The sequence below is a fragment of the Oryzias latipes genome, chromosome 7 (genome assembly GCF_053564925.1).
Source record: "Oryzias latipes strain Hd-rR chromosome 7, Olatipes_Hd-rR_3.1".
In the NCBI taxonomy this organism is placed as follows: Eukaryota; Metazoa; Chordata; class Actinopteri; order Beloniformes; family Adrianichthyidae; genus Oryzias; species Oryzias latipes.
In genome coordinates, this window is record NC_136243.1 from 29,956,023 (window position 1) to 29,969,450 (window position 13,428).

Genomic DNA, 13,428 nt, shown 5'->3' on the forward strand with positions numbered 1-13,428 from the left:
ATACAAACCTACTTTTGCTCTCTTTGATTAGTAGACAAATTCGTTATTTTATTACATGTGCATTTTTATAAGTTTACGTGTGTGAACATGTGACTTTTGTCTGTTTAAAGGTGTAAAGACAAACTGACCCTTTTTTTCTGATTTTAGAGTCTCAGTTCGTTAATGAACGCAAGCATATAAGCATTTATTAGCTGACAGTTTTTGTTTGTGTTTTGTTTTTTTTATCCTCTATGTTTTCCCAATAGACATTATCATGTGTTTTAAGTTTTTGATTTATTTGTTTAATTAACTCGCTCATATTAAGAAAGAGCAACCTGCGAGCGTGAAGTCACCCGCGAGGGTCCAAAATTCTGTGTGCTGCACAAAAAAGCATTGAATGATGAATGATTCTGCATCTAAGTTCATCAGAAATGTCTTCTGTTTACAGTAAGATTCACATGAATACCTTCATCTATTGTACTTATTTTAATTTGGAGGTGAGGTAGAGCCTTCTGTCCAAAATTAATTATTTTCTTTGCAATTTTTACACTTCTAATTGAACATATGTAGTTGTTCAAACACACTGCAGGGAAACTGTGCAAATTTGAATACTGGCAAATATAGAGGTCACACAAGTAAGAGTAATTTGTTGAGTATCAACTGGATAAAAAAGTAGATCTATCCATTATCAGTCTCTAGATGTTTTTTTTTCCATTCCTAATCATGAAAGCCTGTAAAAAAAAAATTCATAGCAATACCCAAACCTGACACTCCCATCAACACAGCTGCTCTTCTATCACAAAATTTCCCAAAACAACCTGAAAACTTACAGTAAATGCTATGAGACCCCCAAAAAGTGACCTTTTTTGTAAAAAAAACAACAACAAGGTTTTATAGTTTCAAACGTGGCTTGAAAATGGTTTTCTTAAGCAGACTTATTCCAAAATGAAGAACGTACTGAGTAATTGAAAAAATTACTTAAGGACTAAACTGAAATGTTGCTTTTTCTGTGAGCATTCATCTCCAGATGAGAACGTTGTTAAAGGTTAGAGAACACAGTCAGCACAACATTTTTCTTTTCACACACTTTGAAGAAGACGCCTCAGTTATTTATGGCGCAGCCCAGCAAGCGCTCAATCTTATCGCTCCACGACAAGTTTAAATCACATCTGATTTAGCCTCACCACAGATCTCTGCTGCCTGATTTACGAAACTGTAGGGACTTTATCGCCATTAATCATGAACAGCAGAGATTTTAAAAAAATACAACTCGTTGAAACGTTTATCGGACAGAGTATGAGGCTAGGCTGCTTCTGTACGCCGTGTCCTGACAGAAAGACCAGGTACTTTAATGAGAATTGATGATAAATGTTTTTAATGATGTTGCAACATTTCATTAGTCCTCTGACTCACAGACGTGGATGAGTTCCTTTGTCTTCATGCTTTCCTTTTCTTTGCATCTTTTTTTCTTTTCTCATCAGGTGTTCTTTCTGTATCACTTCTCACTCATATCTACATTTCCCAGGGTTCCTCTGGGCATCTCCTTTTTTTTGTTGTTTTTCACTACCCTGTCCTTTCCAGGCTCCATACCTCCCTCCTGCTTTGTCTATTTTTCTTCATCTCTAGTCCATCCATCTGTCTGGCCTATTTTCTGAGAGGGATTGTTCTTGTTTCTTCTTCTCTAAACAAAACAAGGCTTTTTCCCCTGAGGAAAGATAGTCCTGTCTACCCTGCAGCCCCAGCCCTTATCTTTCCCCTATTCCTCCTCCTTCTCATACTAATTGTCTGGCTTGACCCCCCCAGCAAACACCCCTATTCTCCTCATTTCTTCACCTTTCTTTCCCTCCCTTTCTATCCAGCCATCCCTGAATGTAAACATCCACGTCTCACTGCTTCCTCCTCCTCCTCTTCGTCACCTTTTTGTTCAAATGCCGTCTTACAGTAATTCGCTAATAATACCTCTGACTCCATCTTGTCTGCTCCTTTGGCCCCTGTGGCTATTGGCCCTAATTCTTTTGTATCCCTATTGTTCTCCGTGACACGTTTTCCCTCCACCGACCTCTGGTCTCGTCTTCAATTCTATCTGTCCCTCGACTTCTTCATGATTTCAAAATGACAAAGATTTAGGAGAAACTCCTCATTTGATCGCTTTTTTAAAATAAAAAATGTTTAATCAATGACTAGATCTTGAGTGAAAATACAGAAACATACAATTATTCCTTTGCTTTTTCTGACTGACAGTAGCCTTGGTCTCGTTTAGATCCACCAAATAATCCTCTCTGGTTTTGTTTTTTCTTTCTTTCACACAAGTAACTTTAATTTTAAATGCTCCTTTTCCCCTTTTTTTTTATTTAGCCAATCTGCTTTTATTATTCCAATTCAACTCTGAAGGCTTGTCATGGCAATAAGTTGTGACTCAAAGTGTAACTTCAAAAGTTTAAAATACCTTTTAGCCATACTTAAGAAATGTTAATTATTTTCTGTTATTTCCATTTATTTCATCCAGTTTAGGAACAAGGTCTAAAATCCCAGAGAGTATTGCGTGAGTTGTAGGCAAAATATTTGCTCTGAGCTGCACGGCGGAACTACAGGTTTGCGTTATGTTCTCAAACTTTAATGTTTCACACATTTTTTTTCCATTTGTCTTTCAAATGCCTTTTCCATTTAATCCAAATTTGTTCCCATGGTCCTGGAAGTAACTTTATAAATGACTCAATACTTTCATTATTGATCTCTCTGAATATAGTGGTTTATTTTATTAATTTTTTTAAGAGAGTTGCAAAGCTCTTTGGTTGTTTTATAGTGTGATCAAATAGAACTGATTCAAAAACTGGAACTGAACTGCAAGTTTTAACCAAAAAAAATTTGTTTTGTGAAAATTTTAGAGAATAAATCACTATTTAGAATTCCTGTTGATGTAATTCACTTTGCCAATTCCAACACTCTTTCAAAAAATGCTAGAGATTTTCAATTTATTACTTACAGATAAGTTTAACTTTTTATTAAAATAACCCAAATAGGACAAACATATTGTCTATGGTTCACCTATATTTTGCTGTTTGAGCCGTAGTCACAAGCACCGTATGGGGGGTTGATACATGCAGATGCTGCAGGGTTTTGGGTTGTCCAGCCCTGTGGAGAGTTGTAGAGAGATGTGTCTTGAAGTTGTCTTGAGGTCCGTATGGCCACCTCAAGAGACGTCATTGAAAATGGAACAAACCATTGTCGTGCATGTGTTAAGCTTATGGTGAAGCATTTGTAAGGCCAAAGTAAGTAAAGAAGACGCTGTCGTGCAGCACACATACGCCACACTCTAGTTATTAGTAAGGTAACGATTCAGGCCCTTTACTAGGGTGGCCCAGAAGGGTCACAACACAACACTTTAGATTTCGCAACAGAACACAAAATAATACACTACAATTCGTCACAACACTAAACTGACCATGCACAAACGCTGCACACATGGTGTGTGCAGGTGATACATGAGTGCCCCCATAGGACGGATGTCGTTGTAATTTCCTCAATTCTAACAGGCTGCAAGTGAGTAGCGTGGAAAGACCTCATGGTTGTCACGTGAGCATCATTTATATTCTCCTTGTCCAGTGCGCAAGATTTTGAGGAGATTAAAAAAAATAGACAAATCCGTCGACACGCCTGCATCTCACCCACTCTACCCTTACTTACCCTTACATGTTAAGCGTTTGCTACGACCTGTCACTTGCAGCATATTCATAGAAAATAATGTGCATGAACATTCTCGCTCTACAGTCTACGAACATGCTTTTTCCAGAGGGACACCTGTGTGTCTCCTACCGGTTTGCTCATTTGTTTTACCCGCAGACACTTCGTATCCACCCATAAGGGCAGTTGTCACTAAGGCTGAAACCCTCAGCGACTTTTTTCCCCAAGTTTTTTTTTTTTTTCCAAAGTCTAGAAGGATTTGGTGACATCCTATGTCTGAAACCCAAAATGTTACACACCCATATAAAAATACATTCCAAACATGACTGAAGGGCCTTAGTGTCTTTACCATGAGGACACTAGTCCTAGCCACAATGAGCTTTCTGTGTCTTTGTCTAAAACCTCAAAGCATGACTCTAATCCATAATAACAACCACAACAAGGCAGCAAAAACGAGAGTCTATGCTCTCACTCCATTGTCCGAAGTGTCTCTCCAATGGCTAACCTTTTCCATACTTCCAGAGTCAACAACTTCAACCAAAACATTTGACAATAAGACATACGTTAAAGTGCCACAGACTTTAAAACAGCTAAACAATAGACTCAAAGCAGTCCTGTCCTGTGAATCACATCCTGCGGTCGCTGCAGATCAAAGTCTTTGCGTAAAACAAAGTCAGACAGAAAACATTTAAATTTGGATTACGTAAGTAAAGACCTACAATGACAGAAATTGGGTAAAATAAATGTATGAATATATATACGAATATATATAGCTGTTCTGTAGAACAACAAAGGGACGAGTTCTGCTCTGATCTCCTACTTTGTACAAATCACTCCTTTTTTTTTATTGTTGCAATTACAGTGGAGTAGTCGACTTCCATTTATGACTGAAAACAAAACCCTTCAAGTTTAGCCAAGGATAAAATAAGTCATTTTAAACAGATGCATTCATCTGTTCTGGTTTCCTCATAAAACCTCCCTGTTTCTTTTGTTGTGTTCATTTACTTAAATCTCATGAAAGTTTATTTTTGTTGTTATGGTTATCTAATTTTGAAAAAAATGCCAAAGTTTAAAGACCCACTTCGATGAAAATTTTAAATTGTTCTTGTGGCATTTCACTAATGACGAAGGACATGTGCAGAAAAGATTTGGTTTAAAATTGCATTTCTGAGCATTTCTTGCATTTCCACTAATAGATCCATGTACGTCTTTCTTTTCCTCGTCCAAGCTGGCATCTGGCTCAAAATTGCACGGCTGGATATCTCCAATATTGCTCACCTTTAGGTTGCACAAGTAATGTTTGGTAAGAGGTGTGAGGGGCTGTAAGCTAGCAGAAGAGTGTGTAAACAGCTCTAAGTTACAGGTGACAGGAACATGGGGGGAGAGCCGCTCTGTGGCAGCTGGGCCTCCCATAACTTAGAGGCAAATGTCAGATGAAGTTCTGCTACTGCAGAAATTATGTCCAAAAAAACCACAGACCTTTTTTTTATAGCTAAAATCAGCATAATCCTAATTAAAAGACCTCTGGAAATGCTTTGAAAATAGATCAAAAGAAGATGGGAGAGGAGTGAGCACCAGTCATTTTCACATATCCTTGCTTACTAAAAGGCAGACAGCACTGCCCTGCAATGACTAACCTACAAACTGCTAAAGGCTTAAGTGGTGTTTTAGTGGTCTAAAAACAACATACAACTACTTTTTACCTGATGGTTTTATCTTCTGTATTTGTGGGTTTGTTTATAGGCATTTAGCTACAAACAAATTTGGATGGGCTCTTATCAGATGTGTAAAAAAGATGGCCCCGAGCCTGTAGGGTAGAAATGTTTACGCTCTCATCAAGTCTAAGCGGTTTTGTGTACACAGTCAGGTCCAGGCACGTGTATGGGTGTGTCAACAACTGTCTGTTTTAAAGTGTGTTTGTGTGTCTGTGCACGCGTGCTTTAAAATGTTTATTTTTTGTTGCATTAGAGTTAGTCAGAGTTGGACAACATCAAAGAGCTTCCAGTCTTCATTACGTGATTTGTACTGCGTCCAAAAACTCAAGTTCGATGAGGGACTCTTGTCATTTGGTTTAAAAGCCTTCTGTTTACATGAAGAGCTGAGATAAGAGAGTGCTTTAGATTTGTTGGACAGTTTCTCTACTCATCCCTGATTTTTCAGTGCATAAGACGCATCCATTGCTACAGGACTGGCCTGCAGCTTCACAAACTTGGTGTCAATAGAAATAAATAGGATTTTGTGTAAATTTAACCTTTCTCACCATAGGTGTCCTCTCTTATTGCAAAACACTTTGGATAAAATTATCAACCAAACCTAAACATTTATAATGCAAATCTCTTCCATAACCACATATACAGGAACATGTGCTTCTGTAGAGGATAACTGCTTTAAAGATGCTAAATGAACATGGAGAAAAACACAGCTTGAGCTGCCTGCACACGTTTTTGTGTAGGCAGTCTAACACAATAAAAGAGAAGAGTGGGTTTGATTTTAATCTGCAGGCTTGTTTTGGACAGGAGTTATAGAATCTGCATGGATATATTTTTTTATGATAAATTACTTCCTCTATATAATTTGTCATCTGTATCAAAACAAAAAAACAAAAACGTCAATTGCATTTTTTAAGTGTTTTTTACCCATTTATTTAGCTAAACTTTTTTTGCAGAGTTTTATTGCAGACTTTAATGGACTTTTTTACTTTCTTTTTGTTTGATAATGAGTTCTAAACTAATCAATCAGTTGACGTGCATCTAGTTCCTCCATGCATTTTCACTTCGGTTTCTATTTATTTTATTTATTTTTTGTTTTATTTGTATGTTCGGTGCAGTTGGTGGGGAGGGTGTTCTGTGTGTTTTATAATTTAATTATCAAATGGTTTTGTAAATCCCTTTGCATGACTGTAGTATGGAAAAAATGTTATAAATAAAGTTTATTTGATAAAATTATTTTTTTACTTTCAGCCCTGAACCACTAAAGGAACGTGTTGTTCGTCACTTTCATAAATATTTAATGACTCTTATGACTTTTCTTTGTGTATCCTAAATTATGGGATGTATTGCAGACAGTACATTGAAAGCAAGCTGCAGATGCATGCTGGATCTGTTATGCAGAAGCAGAAAGAAGCAAAAGAAAGCAAGAAGTCATTCAACCACATATTTTAGATTTTTTACTTGCAGATCTACTCCGCAGTGCCATACCTAGAGATGATGCTTACATATTTTTACATATCTTCCAGAAGATGTTTGGTGTAAGTGTCAGCAGGAAAGGAAAGTTCCTTAGGAAGACAGACTGCATGGAAAGGATCTTTATGATTGAGGATTTCCCTGTATGTGCTCTGAGTTTTTCAGAGCTCCTTTCATAAATACAAACAAAAGAATTTAAAACAAGAAATAAATCAACAAAGTTATAGAGTCCCTGTTCTTATATATTATTGTCAAATCTTTGTTGCCTAATTTTAAATGTTAATGCTCAGATTATTTGCTGAACGTTAAAACAAAAACTTCTGCTCTTTGTTTTTCTGTCCAGTCTTCTACAGTTTTTATCCTAAAATGTTTTAGTTGTGTTTTTCAAGTGTGCTCAATAATATTTTATGAAACAAAACTGATGTTTTATAATTTCTCTATTTCATTTCAAATGAAAAAATGCCAATGTAGCACCAAATCCAAACTTGTTATTAACCTAAAAATCCACATTTCAAGGTTCATTTGTCCTGCAACTATGTTTACAGTTTATGATTGGCAGCTCGTGACGATCGTGTGGGGTTAACAAAAAGGCAAAAGAGCCAAATGGATGTTTGGATTCCACATCAGCTCAGTGTTTTTCCTATTTTCCATGTGGGACTTCAGAGTCAGCCTACACAGTGTAAAGAAAAACCTTTTTTTTTTTTTTCTTTAGTTAAGCTGCTGCAAACGTATTTTTTTAATTAGGGTTGCTTTCTTTCGAATTAAATTACTATTAAGAATTTTAAATTCTGGACCTAAAAATTTTAGAATTTTGAAAAACATTTGAATCACAATTTTAAAACCTTTAAACATTTCAAAACTGTTTTGCTGAAGCAAACCTGACACCTCCTCATTTACACACTGAACTCTACAGGAGCAGGGACCTGTCACTAAACATGTTCCAACAGACACATTCACAGATGCCAGCATGACATTGGTGTGAATCCTCCATAATGAGCGCAACACAATGTTGAGGCCAGTTGCTACGGCAACCCAGGCTTAAGCATAAAGACAAACCCAAGGTGACCCACTGGCTGTTGGTCACCGTGGTAACAGCGGAGCTATGCAGACGTACGCTTCACAGAGACTGCGGTTGATCATCTTGAAGTTTCCTCGGTGTGTGCATCACCTCAGACAAGAAACACCTCTGCATGCAAAAGCATCTGAAAGTGCTGGATCAGTTCCTCTTCTATGATGGTGGCAAAGCTCCAGCTGCAGCTGAGGTGTGATTAGGCATGTAATGTGTTTGGCAATTGAGTGTGTACTCACGCAGCTGGTCGAAATGTGTCTGTAGGCCATCTGGTCCTGGAACTGAACATACCATGCGAGCCTTCTGGAAGGTGCTCCACTTATTGACTAAACTCCTCTGGCCTCCAATGTCATTCTTAACAAAAAGATAAAGAAACAGTGAATGTTTCGAACGAACACATCAGGAGGAGGTCAAACCACCTAAATGAATACTTGAAGGTTCCAAAACCAAAACAAACAATTTTTTTTCTCATTGCATAACTCCTCTGTGACGTAAATGATGCTAAACCAAATGTAAATCTGTTTAACACAATGAGACAATACACTCCTTCTCCAAGCAAAGCAGCAAGAACATGCAGCGAACTCATCTCAGCAGGAACAGATACACACACTGATGGGCACGTACACACTCTGGTGCACAGCCAAACATGTTTACATAAACAGACAAGTGGAGATGTGAACCTGTTCACTATCTGACAAACACTCCCCGTACCTTGCACACTCGTGCCACTCTTGAGTAGAGCACCTTTCCAGCAGCCCCCTCCGCCTCCTGAGCGCGCTCAGTGAAGAACACGTATACTTTATCATCCTCTGGGTTATCAGTTTCAGACAGTGGCGCTACCCGCACAAATTGGGCATCTGGAAACAAACACAGAAAAAATGAGGCTGTGCAACTGCACTAAAAGGCAGATATGCATGCAAAGAGCACACAAGGAGGGTGGATAGAGAGACAGGATGATTAAGGTGGAGCAGAGTTTTTATGGAAAAGATAAATCAACATTTATCTTGCTTTCAGCAGCTGACGTTGAAACACAGGGCTGATAAAACACCGGCTGGACACATCAGCTGAATTCAGCAGATTATATTCAGCTTTTCTTTTAGTTTAGCCAAAACCACAGAAAAAGTGAGTCATGCCTCACCTTGTAAAACTGAAAACAATCTAATAGACCTGAAATTTTTCAGAAACCTAAGTGATGGAGAAATTGCTCTAAAAGACAAAACAGCAAAAACTTGAAGGATCTATACCATGAAAAAATCGATTTTTTGAGCTTTTATAATCTTCATTCATCACAAAAAAACCTCCAAAGCGGTATTTTGATCCATTCATGCATGTTTTATTTGCATTCCTCAAATAACCTCCGCGCTGAACACCAGTCCCTCCCAACCAACAAAAGCCAGAAGGTTCTCACGAGCTGACGTAGGTATGCATTTTGCAAATTTCACTCACAATTGTGTATATTTTTTGCAATAATTACATACAAACTATGTAAAATATGCATAAACTGAATAATTCTCAACTGACCCAAATTTTTGAATAGCTTAAAACCGAATTCACGTAAAGACTAACGTGAATACTAACGCAGAAACCCCTCAACGGACATCTGCGCACATCGACAAATGACGAACGCAAGAAACACGTATATCACACATGTATCACGCATGTATCACGAAAGGCCGAACCTTCATATATGCAACATGTGCAAAATGTACGTGGCGGCAGTGTGAATTGGCCTTCAAGCTCTGGTGTTAAAGGGTTAATAAATGGCTTTACATCCTCAGTGCTTAACACTAAGAAAAATGTTTTCTCCTTTCGATTTGTAAATGTTTTTATGCTTCTCCCTTTTTATGGTTTATTTCAGCTTTATTGTATGCTTATAACTCACATTAGGGTTTGGTTTTCAGAGGACCAACATTCACAAGTTTGGTCCAAACCAGTGCAAAGGTGAACTATCTCATTCTCCAAACAAAGTGGACTCTCTGTTCTGGTGTGGACCAAACAGATGACTTCTGTCCATTCTACTTATGGTCAACATGAAAGAACAGAATCTGTTAAATGTGCAGTCTTCCAGTTTATTTCTGTAATTCAAATTTTTTTGCACTTACCCTGCAGCCAGGTGGAGTCATACTGTTCAGTGCGGATGACGTGTCTGCTGCCAAGACTGCGGAAGAAAGCAGAGTCCCGACTCATGAAGTCTGAGGTGATGCCAGCATACAGCTCTCCATCTGCACAAAAATACCAAGCCTTCAAAAACAATTTACAAAAACAAGGTGGAAAAAAAAACTTTTTAGCTGTGACTCAGCCAGAAAAACACAGCAAATTACTCATGGAAGATCATCTGATGTAACCCGCTGACAAGTTTCAGTTTACTGTATTTAGAATCTCCTTTTAATGCTTTGTTGGTGACCTCGTCTGCAGCTTGTTCCTCATGAGAAACTGTGGTGCTGATCATGCACAAGGACACTGCAGCCATGCTCTTCACACTCCTTATCTTATTTGTGCTGGTTTCTTAGGAAAAAAAAGACATTCTTACCAACAACAGCAGATGCTGTTTTCTGGAACGGGTCATAAGGGCATTTGCCTTTGCCACACTCTGTCTGGCTGTAGAGGAGAGTCTGGTGCTCCGACTAGAAAAGCAGAAAAAACACAGACATCAAGGTGGAAGGGAATCTGCTCTGGCAAAAAATAAAACCACGAGAGACACGTCGATAAGAAATAAAAACCTATTAATATTTAAATCCAATTTATATTCATAAATATCATGCATTTGGTGATAGGAGAAAATGAGCTGAGGGAATGTATGAGCTGAACCACTCTGCCACACAGACTGAATAGCTAACTGACAGTAATCGGGCTAAATGGAGGCATTTTTCAAATGTGTGAAGTCCAGTCTTAAACCACTCGGCACCACCAGCTTCTCTAAGAACCATGTCTGATCCTCTGCTTTGATCCCACCTCTGCTTTCATGGAATTAGCAGCTGGCTGCTCTCAGACACACAGGCTTAAACATATGTGCATTGTGCAGCGAGAGACACACATGCAAAGACAACACGCATGCAGGAACGCACCTACATAAAAACCACACTCACTCCTAAACCAACATGTCTGCTTGAGGTTTGAACTGCACACAAAACCACTCAGTCACATTCCCATGACTCCTAAAAGATATCCGGCATCACTAACCTAAATAGAGGACATTCTTGTTTTCTAGAATTACTTTGTACTTGACTGAGAAATGTCAAATAAATCTAAGGTGTTGGGTGGGCCCCACATTGCAGCCTCAATGAATAATGGAAACCTCAATAAATTACTGACATGCAAAGTAAGAATTCTGACGGGTATATGGGCATAGGGGCAGAAACTGCTTTTGAAATTTCAGCTGCTCTTATACATAGGTATAGGGGCTAGGAGGCTAAAAACACTCATATGATGGTAAGAGGTCAAATCTATATGTGCTTGTACAGTCATTATTTTCCTGTTATAAACCGGTCCATATCCGTGCATTGCAGTGCTGTTGTTGTGAATGAAGCACAAAGGAAAGGTGTGGATGTAAATAAAAAGCTTGAGTTCAGGTCTACGTGCACATTTGTCTTGCATTACCTGAAGGAAGATGCTGGTAGGAATAAAGGAGCAGCGGGGGTTGAATGCTCCGGTGCCGCATACATACAAATGAGTCTGATTGAAATGCTGCAGAACTCGCAGGAAGTTAGCACACTCCAACTGGTCAGAGAGAGGACAAGGCAGAAGAAGAAAACAGAGAAAAGCTCATGTAGGTGTCCTTAGCTTCTTAATGTGTCATTTTCTTGGAAGATACACCAGGGTTTTCAGTGAATCTACTACTTTCCGAACCTAATTCTGTTTTTTTTTCTTCCAGCAGCAACGAGTTTGTTTGTTCTTTTTAGTCACAAATCTTAATCACATTGATTCATCACAGATTGTCATCTCTCATGTAACTTTTCCAAACTCGTGTTCCAGGACATTTTGGAGACCTTTGAAAAGTGGACACTGCCTGACCCGAGAGCTATTGATAAGCAGTTTTCTGTTTCACCTCGCCGCCTTTTTGAGGAGCTTTAGAGGACTATTTTTCTGTCTTTGCAGTCACAGATGTTGTTGTTTTTATGTGAGCATTTGCGTGACTTCAGTTACCTCTGGATCTTTTCCAGCCATAAGACATTCTTGGACCCGGTCCGGGCTGGCGGGCCAGTACAGCTAAAGGTGATGAGAAGGAAAGAAAATGAAGTCAGACAAGCACAGTTTAAAGACTTTTTGTGTCTGTTTTTATGTTTTCCCTGATAAGAAGCTTTGGGAATGGTACATGGTCTGTAAAAATCCAAGCAGAGAACAAATATGACCAATCTGGGTGGCGAAAACCTCTCTTCTGCGATGGCGCTTCAGTGAAGAGTATTTAAAGACAAACTGTTAGCATCACAGAATCTTATTAATTAATGTGCAAAACTGTTAGACTCCAGGGCATCAACAACTTATCTGCACCAGCAGAGTTAAAAGGAAGCCCTCACTCAGAACAGTGGTTCCCCTTGGTGTAAATAAACAAAACAGAAATGCTATTTAGGTATAAATTTGTATACATTTGCATCAATCTACCAAATCTTGACTTGAACATTTAAATGTTAAAGGGCCTATTTCATGCAAAATCCTTTATTTGAGCTTTTAGGTGTATTTTAATTTTCATTCCTCACAAAAAAAACCCCAAAGCATTACTTTGATCGGTTCATGCATTTCTGAGTATTCCTGTAAAAACCTGCGATCTAAGCCTGAGCCCCTCCCAATCAGCAAAAACAAGCAGGTCCTCCGCTTCCAGGAAGAGTCTAAACGGCGAGCACCGCCCCCAAGCTAACACAAACACCCACTTTCCCTGCGGGGCAAGCGGCGATCGTCAAAAACGCTTTCATTTTTATGTGCACATCCATGTTTGCAAAAGTTTAGATGTTGTTTGTTTTTGTGGGCGAAATGAAAGACGCTGCCAAGGCTGATGACATCATGAAATGGGCGGCACCCATTTCAAGTCAGTGCCTCAGAGACTAGGTCAATTTACTTTGGGGTTGAAAAAGAACTTAGGAAAATAACTAATATTTAATTAAAATTCGTTCTTTTGTGGGCCACAGGTAATATATTATCATGAATATTGTTCACTGCCTAAGAAGCCCTTTAAATAAACAAACAGAATCTACCCCTAAAACATTGAACCTGAAGTTTACCTTAATATATCATCCAGGAACTCTGTGTCCATCTGGTAAGAGAACCAGAGAACATATCAGAACCAGAGAACATGGACGTGTTTCTGTCCAGAGAACAGAAACAGCTTGCGGTTTTGCACTGACTGTAAATCAGAACTGGGTAGAGTGTGACATCACCCGTAGAAAATGATTTACATCTGGCTGTAACCAAATGAAATCAATTCAGTCACAATTTTTTCACGGCATGTTGAAACCAGAAATTGTCAGGAGGCAGTGATTGGTCTGAGTCAGTCTGAGTGATCAGCAGCCACTCTTTCCAATCAGG

At 38.7% G+C, this 13,428-nt stretch overlaps 1 protein-coding gene across 4 annotated transcripts in view; it reads right to left on the reverse strand.

The window, feature by feature from the left end:
• The window catches only part of sema3h (sema domain, immunoglobulin domain (Ig), short basic domain, secreted, (semaphorin) 3H), a 76,935-nt gene that overhangs the window by 19,538 nt on the left and 43,969 nt on the right, over nt 1-13,428 (reverse strand). For all 4 annotated transcript variants that reach the window (XM_078949577.1, XM_078949576.1, XM_011476831.4 and 1 more), the window contains exons 3-8: nt 12,055-12,117; nt 11,509-11,628; nt 10,442-10,535; nt 10,014-10,133; nt 8,623-8,768; nt 8,151-8,265 (exon numbers count right to left, since the gene is read on the reverse strand). In XM_078949577.1, the coding sequence (XP_078805703.1) occupies nt 8,151-8,265; nt 8,623-8,768; nt 10,014-10,133; nt 10,442-10,535; nt 11,509-11,628; nt 12,055-12,117 (658 nt within the window). The remainder of the gene's footprint in view (nt 1-8,150; nt 8,266-8,622; nt 8,769-10,013; nt 10,134-10,441; nt 10,536-11,508; nt 11,629-12,054; nt 12,118-13,428) is intronic.